This window comes from Molothrus aeneus, chromosome 16 (assembly GCF_037042795.1).
Source record: "Molothrus aeneus isolate 106 chromosome 16, BPBGC_Maene_1.0, whole genome shotgun sequence".
Lineage (NCBI taxonomy): Eukaryota > Metazoa > Chordata > Aves > Passeriformes > Icteridae > Molothrus > Molothrus aeneus.
This window is the reverse complement of record NC_089661.1, coordinates 197,762-212,766: the sequence shown is the minus strand read 5'-3', so window position 1 is coordinate 212,766 and position 15,005 is coordinate 197,762. Positions and strand designations below refer to the sequence as shown.

The 15,005-nt window shown below is 42.7% G+C and overlaps 1 protein-coding gene across 1 annotated transcript in view; it reads left to right on the top strand.

Moving 5' to 3' along the window:
• The window catches only part of CRAMP1 (cramped chromatin regulator homolog 1), a 47,226-nt gene that overhangs the window by 27,319 nt on the left and 4,902 nt on the right, over window positions 1-15,005 (top strand). The window contains exons 10-20 of the mRNA XM_066560808.1: window positions 282-1,541; window positions 3,751-3,925; window positions 6,131-6,312; window positions 6,978-7,052; window positions 8,277-8,358; window positions 9,049-9,153; window positions 9,803-9,981; window positions 10,519-10,587; window positions 11,891-12,125; window positions 12,442-12,606; window positions 13,260-13,405. Of these exons, the coding sequence (XP_066416905.1) occupies window positions 282-1,541; window positions 3,751-3,925; window positions 6,131-6,312; window positions 6,978-7,052; window positions 8,277-8,358; window positions 9,049-9,153; window positions 9,803-9,981; window positions 10,519-10,587; window positions 11,891-12,125; window positions 12,442-12,606; window positions 13,260-13,405 (2,673 nt within the window). The remainder of the gene's footprint in view (window positions 1-281; window positions 1,542-3,750; window positions 3,926-6,130; window positions 6,313-6,977; window positions 7,053-8,276; window positions 8,359-9,048; window positions 9,154-9,802; window positions 9,982-10,518; window positions 10,588-11,890; window positions 12,126-12,441; window positions 12,607-13,259; window positions 13,406-15,005) is intronic.

Below are 15,005 nucleotides of genomic sequence, written 5' to 3'. Positions count from 1 at the left end.
TTACAATTACAGTGGTGTGTGAAACAAGGAGGTAATTTTGTTTGGAATGGATATTTGGGCTTGTAGCAGGTCTTCACTGCAGTCTTTATCACCACAAAGAACCTAATTTTTGATTATAGTTGTCTTCACTATAATCTGTGCGAATAGAGAACATATCCTCGATCAGTTAGGTTTTCTTTTCTTTTCTTTTTTTTTTTTTTTTTAACTTGCAAAATAGGCTCCCAGGTGCTTTTTTGGAAGGGGCAGATGACTGTTACATTCTTTGACACATCTTTTTTTAGCGTAAAACACTTGAAGAACAGCAACTTCGAGACTCCAGAGACTCAGAAACAAGAGGCAGCTTCTCAGAGGAGAAAGTGATGCTCCATCTCTTTCCAGGGGAGAACTGTACCATCACTCCACTGCCTGGGGTAGCCAGAGTGGTCCACTCCAAGGCCTTCTGTACCGTGCATTGGCAGGAAACGGGCAAATGCAAACAGAACACAAAAGATTCTCACTTACTCCCCCCTGCCCAAATCCTTGGCATACAGAGTGGTCAGGGGACAGCAAGGGGACAGCTGAAATACCTGCGGGGGATGGAAGGTAAGGGTGTGGGAAGGGGAGACAGCACTACAGAGCCCAGCAGAACCTTGCAGCCTACAACTGAAGTTTCTGCAAGCACTGAAGATGGTGCCCCAGAGCCTGTCCTGGTGGAAGGAATAGCCTCAAATCTTGGCATCACTAATTCCCTCCAGAAACCACCTTCTGGACTTCAGGATCCCGGAGGGCACCAGGAAAAGCTGAGCTCAGTGGTCCCCTGCATGGAGGGCAGGGAGGCCCTGGCTAGTGACCAGGCAGGTGTGCTACCTTCGTGCAGCACAGAGTGTGCTTGCAGCAGGATCCCTGATGTGGAGGAGCTCTCTCTGCTTGATCCATTCCCACGGTACATGAAGTCCTGCCAGGACCTAATCGTCCCAGAGAAATGTTCCTGCACAGACAAACTGCATGGGAAAGACTCTGCTTCAGCAGCTGGTAATGCTTCTCCAGTGGCTTTTCCAAGCAGGAGGAGTGCAGAGACCTCTGACTCTTGTTCCCAGCTACTGAGAGGTGGTGTGGCTTCCCCTGGCAGCAGCAGATATGAAACTCAGGCAAGCCACAACCAGGGCCAGCAGCTTGATGCTTGTACCAAGGATATCACGGATGCAGTAATGGAGGATTCTCAAGAGAAGCTGGGCTCCTCGTTTCCACCTCCACCTCAGGGACAATCCAGTACAAAGTCTCTCAAGGATGACCCAAGTCGGCTCTCCCAACAAGTGAGAGAAGAAGGATGGAGTCTGCGAACCTCTGAGAGCCTTACACTGGCTGAAGTCTACCTCATGATGGGCAAACCGAACAAGCTGCAGCTGGAATATGACTGGTTGGCTGTCTTGGAGCCAGAAACCCAGCATGCTAGAGAGCAGATACCTGAGTCAAGTGCTGTCCCTGCATGTCCTACCTTGCACAAGCAGAGACTCTTGAATTGCCTTCTGAGACTCATCTCTACTGAAGTCAATCCCAAACCAGTAAGTGGCTCTTGTTCATGCTCCAGATGCTAAACTCTAGTTTCATTTGGGGAATAATTGCCCAGTTGTGCATTCACAATAAATCGGTAGCTAGCCATGTCAAGAGCTTTGGAGATTCCTGTGTTTAAATTATACAAAAACCACCACACAAGACAGCTGGCTACAGAGTGGACTTTGCTTCAATATGCTTTTTATACTGCCTTTTAGCGTCTAGTTTGCTGTGAGTCTCATTGGTGTTCCAGTGAACATTTAATGTGATTACTCAAAAGATCAGCTCTGAGGTGAGGTGCCTTCTGTTCTCTCTTATCTCTCAGATTTATGGAACCTTAAAACAGCCCAGGTTGGAAGGGGCCTTGGAAGATCATCTAATCCAACCTTTTGTGGGAAATGGAGCCTGGATGAGATTATTATCGCACATGAAAAATGCATTGATTTTCAATATTTATGTAGTTCAAATTACACAGTGTGAGAGTGAAAAGAAAGTATTTCTTCAGAACAGCAGAGTCAATAGAACTGTGCCTGCCTCAGTTGATTTGTGTAAAAGTTCCCAGACTCCAGGATAGCTGTTCAACAGTCCCGGTCCTTAGGCAGACCTTAGGGAATGAACTTGCTTTCCTTCTTGTGCTTTGTAAACCTGTATTTAAGATTTGCCCCAATGTTACCTGGGCAGCCAATTCCACCTAGTGCAGCCAATTGAAATTTGTAAAACATCTTTTAAAAAGACACAGAGTTTAGCAGATCTACTCAAAGGCCTCTGGTAGATATGATGAGCTAAAGATTCTGTGCCACCCAGGATGCAAATGTATCACTCTTCCCAAACACAGAGTTCTTTAATCCTTGTTTGTTAGTGATTTAACTCCACTCAAAGTTCCTTTTGAACCTGATTCTACAGACATGGAATGAAGGATTTTATAACTTTAAACCCATCTTTGTTCAGATGTAGCTCCAGATATAGACTTTGTTTAAACTGCAAAGGCCTTTGGTCTGACATCTCACAGATCTGGGCCGCTGTCTCCTCTTTGGCATCTACTTTTACTTCTGGTGACACAGGTGACTGCTAGGCATGACATGATGAAACAATCACAAACTATAAAGAAGGACATCCCTGAGACCTTGGGGGGAGAGGAATTGAAGAGGGGGGAGGAACCAGCAGTTAGGATTTGCATGTCTTTTTCCATCACTTTCACACTCTTGGCTGTCTTATAGTAGCATAGCACTACTGAACAGCAAAGGAGCTCTTTAAGGATATATACTATATTGTACATTCCAGAAGAAAAAAAAGGAAAACAACCTTTAATTTGTCAAATACCACTTTATTCTCACTGCTTTTCAGAAAAACATACTCTCCTTGAAACATGAACATTGTGGCACTGATATTGCAAAGGCCAGGAAGATATTCACAGCCTCACTGAAAGCACTGTACATGTCTTGAAAGTTGCATTTCGTCAAATAATGACAGGAACTATGGTATTTTTGCCACAGGATATTTTAAGAGGAAGGATTGATTGTGTGCGTGCCTGCTGTTTTCTCCAGATAATCTGTAACAGCCAAAGTAGCCAGCTGTGCTGTGGTTCATTCTTTAAATGAAAATCATCAGCATAAAATGAACTATGAAGTGGCCTTGCAGTTGAGCAGTGGGTGTAATTTTAAGCCTGTGATTGCTTAAAATTAATTAAAAAGGGAGGGTTTTCTAGAAAACAGTTTAAATAACTTAATGAAACAATTGGATAGGCCTGTAAAATTATCGATGCACATATGTCTCTTGTTAGTGCTGTGTTACAGTGTGAAAGAGAAGGGAAAAATTCAAAACTCTACTTGATTAGAATTAAGAGAGAATTAAAATGTTTTTGTCTGCTCTCACCAGAGCAGCCCTCTGTATGGAGTTTATGAAAAATAGCTTTGCACTGAATTAAAACCAACACTATTTTTTTCTCTTTCTTTCTATCCCACGGTGATCCAGCACGTTGTGTGAAGCTTGTTGAGTGTTAACCCAATTGTAACATAAATTAATGTATTGAATTGGTGACATCCAACAATGCTAAATGGGCAGGAAGGTAATTTCAGCTGCCCCTCGTGCCCACTAGGAGATATTGCTTACAGTAGTTTAAGGTGTTGTAGTATGTCAGATTTTAAGTCTTCCTAAGTACAGTGAGTTTCACAATACATTTGTTGTACCAGCACAAAATGTTCATTTAATGTGCATTTTCAGACGCCCGAGATGAGCTCTATTGCCACGTCACCTATAAAGCCTGCTCAGGAGGAGCAGGCCCTGACTCCCCCGGGAAAGGTAATTGCCATCAACACCAGGAGTCCTGGCTGCACACGCAATCAGTCTGCCCTTCGCAACAAGACTTTTTCTCCTGGTGCTGCTTCCAGCTCCTCAGGTGAGTATTCCTAAAAATCCACTTGATGAAATCAACTCACTAATACCTCACACCATAATGAGAACTTCCCAGAGATGAAACACTGGATGGAGAAATGCTCTTACTCTTAGGAACTTCACTGTGTGAGAACATTGGTGTGTGCTAATTTGCTTTAGAATTGTCCTAAGTCCTGTGCTGCTTTGAATCTTGAATAACAATGCACATCAGTAATGCAGTTCACAATCCAGAAGAACTCTCCTTAGTCACTCATAGAGAAGATGCTTGGGTTTTTTGGGAGCTGTGTCATGGTTTAATCCCAGCCAGCAACTCAGCCCTATGCAGCTGCTTAGTTACTCCCCTTTGGTGGAATGGGGGAGAACTGAAAGAGTAAAACTGAGAGAACTCATGGTTTGAAATAAAAACAGTTTATTAGGGAAAGCAAATGCTGTGCATGCAAAGCAGAGCAAGGAATTCGTTCCCCGCTTCCCCTGGGCAGGCAGGTGTTCAACCATCCACAAGACAGCAGGGCTGCATCATAAGTTATAGTAACTTGGGAAGGCAAATGCTGTCACTCTGAATGTCCACCCCATTCCTCCTTCTTTCCCCGGCTCCTTATGCTAAGCATGACCCCCCATGGTGTGGGATATCACTGTGTTCAGCTGGGATCAGCTGTCCTGGCTGTGTCCCCTCCCAGTTCTTCATGCATCCCCAGCCCCCTCACTGGCAGTGTGGGGTGAGGAGCAGCAAAGGCCTTGACCAGTGTAAGTCCTGCTCATTAGTAATTAAAGCATCCCTGAGTTATGAGCACTGTTTGCAACGCAAATCCAAAACTGCCACTGAAGAAAATTGACCCCCTCCCAGCCTGAACCAGTACATGCTGACTGGCACAGGGTGTGAGATCTCAAGAGAATATCAGCTTACAAAACAGGCAAGTAAATGCCCAGTGTAAAATCTGTCGATAAATATTTACTGAAGATTTTCTGTGCCATCCTGCCACTATAGGTTTAAATTAAATATTAGGAAGAAATTCTTCCCTGTGAGGGTGGTGAGGCCCTGGCACAGGTTGCCCAGAGAAGTTGTGTCCACCCCGGATGCCTGGCAGTGTTCAAGGCCAGGTTGGATGGGGTTTGGAGCAACCTGGGATAGTGAAGTTGTCCCGCCCATGGCAGGGGGTGGAATGAGATGAGCTTCAAGGTCTCTTCCGACCCAAATCAGTTGTGTGATTCTATGATTATCAGATAGAGAATGATTATGAATTGCCTTTTCTTTAATAGGAGGTATGGCTGCTGTAACCTGTGAGCCCCAGCCATGCAGGCCAAGAATTTTGGTTCTGTGCTTCTGTCCCAGTTGCATTTGCCACCAAATGTTTATGCCTTCAGGAAAGTTTGTGATGGTGTTGGGATTACTGGGACCAGTTGTGATTTTTAGGCAGTCCTTTTCACACCCCTGCTCTGAGAAGCAGTGAACCCAGGAGCAGGTTAACTGGGTTAACTGGTGCTGTAAAGCACCAGTGTGGATCTTTGCTACCTCAGAGTAACAGGCTAACAATGCTGGCTTTCATCGAAGCTGGCTGTATGCAGAGGGAAATCCTACCACATTTTTTTTAAACTTAAACATTAATAGACAAGTTTCACTCAGACAAGTTACCATTATTTCACTGTGCCAAATGTATTTTGAAGACAGTCTGTCTTTGGGAAGGTCTTTGGTAAATTGATCTCTGCTCCATCACCCGATCGATATTATTGGGATTCCACTTCAAATTACTATAAGGAAAGAAGGGGTGGGGAGTAAATAAATCATAAACACAGTAAAATGGCTCTGTGTTTGTATTATCTTCCCCTACATAAAAAATGGTAGATATAGTTTGTTTACTGGGATAGGCCCTCAGGTATGCCTACAAGCCGAACAGATAAACTGATTATCACAGTCTATGTGGGGCTGAAAATAGGGCTTCAATTCTAGTTTCTTCAGTAGTGTACAATTACATTGACTCCCATACTTCCAAGAATTCAAAGCAAGTGAATATTAGTGGTGTTCATAGAAGGTAAATACTGTCAGTTTGCAGATGGGACAACTGAAATATGGAGAGATTCCTGATTTTGGAAACAGCTGGTGACAAAGCCTGAATCCTTAAATCCCAGCTCTCTACAACCCTTCAGCTACTAAAGAGTTATTTCCTTTTTGTTTTCACGTTATTTAATTTAAATTGCTGTTAAAATATTCTAGGTTTGAGAAACCTCCCTAGACCTCTCTTGGTGGCTAGTCCTTCAAGTTCTGGGAGCACTGAGGCTGACAGTGGACTGTTTGCAGTCCCTACAACCCTGCCCCCCAACAGCCGCCATGGGAAACTGTTCCTACCCAGCAAGGAAGCAGAGCTGACCTTCCGGCAGCACCTGGACACCATCAGTGTAAGTGAGAGGACTGAATAGAAAATGCAGCATGGTGTGCATGAGCCAGCTTCCAGGAGGTATCACAGGGATTCTGAATTCCTCAGAAAGTATGGCTGCCTTGTGAAGCAGTGCTTCTTATCATGTTTAAGTTTAACATTGTATTAAATGAGCTGAGTGAAATTTTAACTATGTAACTGCTTTGAACTGACATTACCTGTTCGGGTAATTCAGGTAATTCAAATCTGAATACCATCCCACAGCCTGATGACACTTATTTGCTGTCTAATTAAGTTGCTCCAGCAAATATATGTGCTAGATTTAGCAAAAACTTATCCCCTTCTGATGTGTAGCTAATTTTAACATTGCCTCATTGCTGTACATAAGTCAAATTCTAATTTTTATGTACACAATCTCAGTAAGAATTTTGTAGGAAGCTGAAGTAGTTGGTAATGAAATGGCTTTTTGGGACAAAGCTTTATCTCCATAAAAAAAGAAGAAAAAATACATCCTTGGTGGAAAATATTCTGACTCTAGCAGGAAGGATATTGTGCTATCTGAAGCAAAACATAGTATTCTGGTAAATTCTTAATTCATCTTTATCGAAAATAAGAATTTGGGGGATATAATTTATTCTGTGTCTGGATGCTTAAAATACTTGTAATGCATTTCCTGTTGTTGTCCAGATGCAGTCGGACTTCTTCCTTCCGAAGCCCAGGAAGTTACGGAACAGGCACTTGCGGAAGCCACTGGTAGTACAGGTCAGAGCAAAGTGTAAATGCCTGTTTTGCTCCCTGAGTATCAGTAAGGCTGTAGTAATTTGTACATAACAAAAAAAAACAACCTGGATTTCCCTCATGTATCCACTGGAAATATAAAGCTGAAATTATGAAGGAACAAACACTTCAATCTCTAGTGTAACTAGCCATGTTACATTCCCTGTATGAAGAATATCAACAACAGTGGAAGTCCAGTGCCTGAGGTAGTTTGGAGAAATAAAAAAGCCTCTGGAAGAGGCTTTTGAAACCTGGAAGCAGGTTCTGCTACCTGGGCCTTCTGGCACTGAGGCGTAGGCAGTGTTGTCCCTGTACTGTCCTGTCCTGGCAGTGTTGGAGCTGGCAGCCCTCTTAACTACAAAATTTTCCTTTATATCCTTTTCCTGCTTCCTGCTCAGTAGTGGATGTTAAACTGTGGTGGATATAAGCCTCTGTAGTGAAATAAGCCATAACACACGCTGAAAGAACAACGATTCTTGGGGAAAAATGGGACTTGGAAAAAGATGTATGGAAGGAATGGCCGGTTGTTGTGGTGCTTTGGTGACAGACAGGTATTACCCTCCTTCAGACTGCTCTGTTAACCCTGGGAAAAGGCACATGTGACAGGAACACCAGAGGCAGGTGAGAAAAACAAATCTGAAACCTGAAACCTAATTAATAGTAAACTGGGGAAAACAAAGGTCACAAGTGTCACTATGCCATTTTTTTCTCTTCTGTTTTGTATAAGAGTAGGGGATGCAGAAATTACCCCTGGACTATTTTTGATCTGACATCTTCAGATCTGGGCAGTTTCGTGTGTTTTAAGAGCTCCCAAGCACACACAGGTGTCTCGCTCATCTACACTTGCTGAATTTTAAGGGCAGATCACTTTGTACACAGACTAGGTACCGTGCTTAAAATCACTTCTGAGAGAGATTTGTAAATCACTGCAAGTATAATCAGAGAGGATTATAGTTCCAATCAGCCTTTCTCTGAGAATTTTCCATGTGGAAATACATTGTTTTAGTAGTTCACAGGGAAAACACATAATTCCTTTCTGTAGCTTTTTTCTCAAGAGCACACTGATCACATTGCTGTGTCTGGTGCATGATAGTAATGCTACAGAAATACTCTGCTATTCTGGAAGGTCTTGTGAACTCCTGCAACTTACATGATGAGTGTTACTCTCTGTGTTTAAATCTGTTCTGGTTTATTGTTTCTCTCACATAGAGAACACTGCTCCCTAGACCGTCTGGAAATCCGTCCCAGCATGTCTGTTCCTTTTCTATCTTATCCAACTCATCCATTACAGGTGAGTCTAGCACTTCTACAAACTGAAAGGTGTCCCTTAAAACTGCATAAAGAAGTAATTTCTAAAAAGAAGAAAATACTCTTTTGAAATGACAGTGTCACTAGCCTTCAGGATGATGGAATTGCTCTCCTGGATCATTGTGAAGCAAGTCGTGCTTTTTATAAAATTTTTTTCTTCAATTTCCCAAGATTGAAATCACAGAAGAGCAAGGAGTTCTCAACAGGAAGATGAAATTTGGAATAAAATACTTAGATAGGAATTTTTGTTCTGTAGGGTGTAATAATTTGTCTAGATTTTATATTGGACTTAGCCTAGTACCGGGGATACGGTCTAAATTTTATACAGCATAAGCAATCCACTGCCCATGTGTCCTTTTCTGCTGGTACACTCTTGAGTACAGTGGTAGTACAGGTGATCCCCCATGAAAAGCAGCATGAGGCCTGAAGGGTTGTCTTCACTGACAGTATGAGAGCAGCTCCAATAGCACAGCAGCACTCGCTGTTGCATGCCTGTGGCAAGACACTGCTTAGCTCACATCACTTATTTTAGTGCTATTCCATCATCTCCACTACTTGCATTCCTGCAGCTTGCTGCTGTTTAGAATTTATTTGCTTCCATTGAATTGTGTTGTGTTCTGCTTTAAAGGTGTTAGATTTCATTTGCCTGAAAGGTATTAATGCTTCCCCCTAGGGAGAGGTTCATTTAGGCCAATCCAGTCCTCACTGACCAAAGCTGCTGTTTCTCGTCCAATTGTGCCCAAAGTTCTTCCAACACAGGCCACCAACCATTTGTCTAGTAAGTAACTCTGAATTCTGGAATAAAACCCATGCTGGTGTCCTCCAGGCAGGTACTGTCTCGCAGTAGAGAGTGGGTTCCATTAATTAGAACAATTAATGAGGTTAAAACAGTGACTGCATCTATGTTTTACCTAGAGGATTCTTCTGAGATGAGAAGACATTCAGATGTTTGAAGTGGATTTTAATAGGTCTGAGTGAGGTTGACCCTTACAACAACCTACAGTTTTTACACAGAGTCTACATGGCTGTCAGAGGCAAGATAACAAAATAAGGCTCTATTGTTTCTAGACCTCCTCTAGTAACCCATAGAAAATTTCTGGAAATTGCATAATTACTTAGCAATTTGGAGGACAAAAAGAAAAAAAAATAGAAGAATGGGAGGGGAAGTGGGATGTTTGTCAGCTATTTTGATATACCTAGTAAGAGGTTGGAACAGGGCAGAAAAGTTAAAAACTTTAGCTAAAAGCAGTGTTACACTTGGTGCAGAGAAGCAGCTGACCCAGATGATCAGATCATTACCATTGCTGCTTTTTTACATAGGCGTAGTTTTGACTCTGGGTAAGTTTAAAAAAATCATCTTTTAGAGAATCATAACAAAGTGAAGAAGAAGCTTGTAATATGTTTTTTGGTGTTTTGTCTCACCCAAGGTGCTATTGACTTGGCAGCTAAAAGTGCTGGCATTATCCCTGGTAGTCCCATGCCTGTCCTGGATGCAGATGGTTTGCCAGGTGTGTCTCCATTGTCACCGGATGCAGTGCCTACAGTAGTGACAGGGCAGGAGCCAGCAGTAGCACATCAGAATGGAGGCTCCATCACCACTGTGGAGGTCAGAGGCTCTTAAACAAGCTTTTTTCAAGTGCTTAACTGTCTTGTTCTTTCATTGTATAAGAAAGCTGTATTATTATGATTCCTCAGTGAGCTTTTTCCTGGGGCTTGCTGTTAGACACTGCTGTCATGGCAGACCCAGTCTGTGTTATGTACTGTGTATTCGGGGTTGAGGGATCAAAGCATCATCTCACTGAATGAATTTCCATCCTGTAAAATGGGTTGCAGCTTGTAGAGCATTGAACTTGGCAATCCAGAAATCTCGCTTGAAAAAAATGATGGCATTTCAGAAATTCAAGAGGGAATCTGGGGCAAAACGTGGACTTTTTGGGATTGTATTTGGAATGGAAACTGTAATTTCTCCTTGCTGTTTCTTTCATTGAGACCCAGACACATGTTGGTCCATGTCATGTTCTGAGGGAGTTGATGTACCATTTTGAAAGACATGAGATATATGAAGAGCACAGGTGAATGGTGATAGGCCTTTATCTCTTCCCTCCCCAGCTGGTCACTCATGTGGTTTCTGTTGTGCTTGCAGGGCTCAGGCCCAGGGTGCCGGGTGCCGTACATCAGCCTGCCGACCCGCCCCGAGCAGGATGGCTTCCAGGTACAGTGTGTGCTGGAGGAACAATGCTTTAGAATGGGTAATGTTCTGTGAAAATACCACTGCTATTGCTAGTTAAAACTCTCTACTCCCAGGTAATTGTGCACCACTGGTAATGTCTAGTGGAAATTAAATCCTTAGCATCTGAAGAAGTTTAAAGAAGTTTAGGAAAGCTGCCTAAATATGTGTGTGTGCCATTCCCTAAAATCTAAGTGACGCTGACAGTCCCTGACCTGTGAGGGACAAACAAGCTTTACATATCTCTTAATAGAGTGGAGGAGTTTATAATCGCTCTGCTGTATCTATGTGCATATTTTAGACATCACAAGGGTTCATTTCAGCAGTTTGCAGTCCTGATGCCTCCATGTAGCTAAAGGAGGATTATTAGGACTAACATTGTGATTGTAATGTCAGCATCCTTTCCAGAAATTCACTGTTCATTGTACAGGATCCAGTGAAACATAGACAGATACTTAAAGAGTAACTGTGATGGCACTATTGTAGGAGGTGTTGTCATCTTGTCCCCAGACTCTTTCTCCACTGGGATCCAGGACCTGGTGCTGGATTTTTAGGCCTCAGAATACAGTCTCTTCTTTTCTTCAGTGGAAGTACTTTCCATGCTCACTGTGATGCCTGCATGTGAAAAAATTAGTTTAATTGGAGAGCATAAAGGAGATTAAGATTTTTTAAGATGTTAGGACATGAACCTATGAGGCATTTATTGTGGTAATGGGGCCTTGGGTTCTGGTTCTTGCTGTTACAACAGCTGTGTATACACTACATCAAAAAAAAGTTACAGTTCTACGATGAGGTACTGGTAATGAGACTCCTTAAAGATCAGTTGAATTTTGGGAAGTCTGGCTGCAAAAAGTGAATAAATGTGAGTTACCAGTTTAAAATATGTGTATTCTCTTCCAGGAGTTAAAGGGTTTTGCCTACACAAAGTCAAATTAATACATATCTATTGGGAACTGTCTTGTAGATATTTCAAAATTATGTTAATTTTAAGATTATGCTTGTTCTGTTATGTAGGCTGTCTTTGGAATGTTACAGATTCATATTATTTCAGATTATTTGGCAGGATATGGGCTGAAGCATATTTATTTATGCTTACAGGTACTTTTCATTAAAATAATACAGATTTATTATATAAATAGTATATTCCTCTAATTTAGGCATAATATCTACTGGATTTTTTCCCTTAGAAGTCTGGTTTTAATCTGATACTCAGGAGCCAAAACGTGCCTTTTTAGTTTCCTGAGTTCTTAATAAATTTATGAACACTTAATTCCATTTTTTGTAACAGGGTACATCAGTCCTTTCTATGCCAGAACTGGCCAAGACTTCTCTCCAGAATGGTCTGTCCACCCCTCCACTTCCCTCATCAGAAGCTTCCAGTACTCGGCTCTCTCCTCCCAATGTTTCTGCTCTCTTGGATATTTCCCTGCCTGGACCACCTGAAGATGTGCTTTCCCAAGGCGAACCTGCCACTCAGATCAGCGATTCCATCATTGAAATAGCCATTAGCTCTGGCCAATACAGTAAGTCTAAGGGTAGCTAAAGTCTGCCTATCAACTTAAAAAAAATTCCTGACATCTTACATAGCAGCAGAAACTTTTCCAGGAAGGAGTTCTTGGGTTATGAGGTTTTTGTGGGTTTGTTTTTTCTTTGTTTGTTTGTTTCCAAATGTGTTGGAAATAAAATTCTGTGCCCGACCTTTATTTTCTAGCAAATATGGGGCGGGGGGAGGTTATTGTTGTTGTTTGGGGTTTTTTTCCTTTATAAACAAAAATTGTTGCAGTGTCCTGTAATTTTACCATATTGACTGAATTCGTGATCCCCAACATCGGCTTACAGGTGAAGGTGTTTCTCTCTCTCCTGCAAAGCTGAATGGCAGTGACAGCTCCAAAAGTCTTCCATCCCCATCCAGTAGTCCTCAGCAGAACTGGATTGCATCTCCCACCCATGATCCCCAGTGGTACCCCAATGACTCCACAGACTCCTCCCTCAGCAGCTTGTTCTGTAAGTGTCCAGATAGAGAGAAGTGCAACCCAAAACCGTTTTCCTGTTAACAAAAAAAACCCCAACATTGTTTAACAGAAGTGAATCCTTTGAAAAATTGTAAACCCAATAGGACATTTGTAGAATTATTCCAAATACTTCTTGCTTTCATTTCCACGGTGTTGCCTTGAGTACATTTTCTCTCTCTTTACAAGTCTGTTCCTGAAAAGATCCTGTTGCTAGATTGGGGCCCATAGCTTGGGACAAGTAATTCCTTGGCAGTTCCATGTAGTCTGTTTGGAGCCTGACTCATCAGTTAGGCTGAGACATTTGGACTGTTGTGCCAAAATGAACAGATGTCTTTGGCCCTGCTGGTGGAAAAACAGACTTTGTTGTGTGCTTGATAAGTACTATTTCAAAGACATGAGATCGCTCACTGGATTTGGTTGAGGTTTAGTTGTTGAGAGGTTTTTTTTAATTAATAATTCATGGAGCCAGTGTAATAAGTCTTCTTACTCTTAGCAGTGTGGTATCAATGCTGGCAACACATAATTTTTAAAAGGTGGAAGAAATGGATATCTCTCCTCCATTTTGAATTTCCTTGCCCTTCTTTTTTATCCTCCCAGTTAAGAACACTCAGTGCAATGACTTACTGATGTGCCTTTTCTTTGTAGCAAGTTTCATCTCCCCAGAGAAGGGACGAAAAATGTTACCAGCTCCAGCTGGGAACACCAGTGGCACCTCCTTACTGGGACCCAGCCTGCTGGATGGAAACTCACGGGACTCCTTTGTGTCGCGGTCCCTGGCAGACGTGGCAGAGGTATGTCAGCAAATTACACTCAGAGTCTGCTTCCTTTTGCAGTGCTGGAAGTTACAGTTACTGGGTACTGAACCTCAGACCTTCCTGAGATACTTCAAATGCAGAGGTGCTTTGACACCTGCACTTCAGCTCAGTAGAGAAGAATTACAGTCATAACAGAAAGATGTAAAATTATCTGAGGGCAATTACCCAACTCCAGAGCCGGTGTGAGAAGCTGCTGTAAGTGCCTTCAACCCAGGTTCTTTTTGCTGAGGGAGGTCATATTCATCTGTTGGATATACCTTTGTTCTGACAGAGAAAGATTCAATCATTCTGTTGTGTGTGTCCTGCTCTGTAGAGCAAGAACTGAAAGTGCCAAAGATAAGAGCAAGATTAATAGTGATGCAGCTACAATGCAGTTGGAGGCCTGGTAGGAAAAAATAAATAGGTCCAGAAGGAAGAAGTAGGACATGGCTAATAGCAAGTCCCTTGAGAGGATGGAAGACGGTTCTGTGCTGCTGAATTACTTGTCTCTGTTGGCAGAGGTATCCCTTTGTTTTGAACTCTTCTGAAGGGGTAGAATGAAGCCCAGCAGTTTTTAAGGCTGTAACACACTCAAGGACAGAGCTCCCTTTCAGAGGGACAGACAGGAAGAATGAGCTGCAGGAACATTATGCAGCTTAGCAAGGAAAATGCAAAGTCCTGCCCTAGAAAGGGACTAAGGAATAACCCTACGGCAGTATCAGCTGGGGATTGGCTGCCTGGGAAGCATCTCTGCTGTACCTCAGACGTGAGCTGAGCGTGATCCAGGGTGGATCCAAAGGTGTGGAACCAAAGGTGAATGATATCATGAGCTGTTTTTAACAGGACCAGGGCCAGGATATTGAACAAAATTATTATTAACCCGCTCTACTGTGTACAGCAGTGGTGTCTACCTGCTGTGAGATCATGCCTAGAATATTGTCAACAGTTTTGAATACCCAATATATAGGAAAGAGAGATTAACTAGAGCAAGCTCAGCTGAGGTTTACCAGGAGAATCAGGCAGTGAAGAAAGGGTGATGTCTAGGCTTGTTCAGCGTAGAAAAGGCTTCAGGATGGGAGGGGCCCTGCTGCCTGCCAATGCCTGCAGTAGGGTCATTAGGAAGATGTAGCAAGCCCTTTATAGAATGGTAATGGGAGGTGGGAGAAACAAGCAAAAGCTGAACTGAGAAAGGTTCTGCTTATCTATAGAAAAACTTCACTTCGATGATAGGCAGGCAAGGAAACAAGTTTCCCAGAAATGTTATGCAGTGAATGTCTTCAGAGCTTTCCAGGGCTCACATCAATAAAGCTCCGAGTGAGCTGGTCTGTCCTTATAGGTGAACCTGCTTTGAGCAGGTGGTTGAATTAGAGACCTGTTCAGATCCCTTCCAGTCTCAGTTATCCCACAATTTAGTTATTAAACTCATTACAACATCACATAACTTGTAATTTCTTGGGGACTTTCCCTTATGGAAGGAATGTGTCATTTCTCTGCTCCCCTTTGGATTTGGATAAGGAGGTTCTGTACAGACCATGTGACCAGGAGCTGCAGCAAGCTCATGCTGATTTAGTGTGACATTGGCAGCTTCAGACCTGAA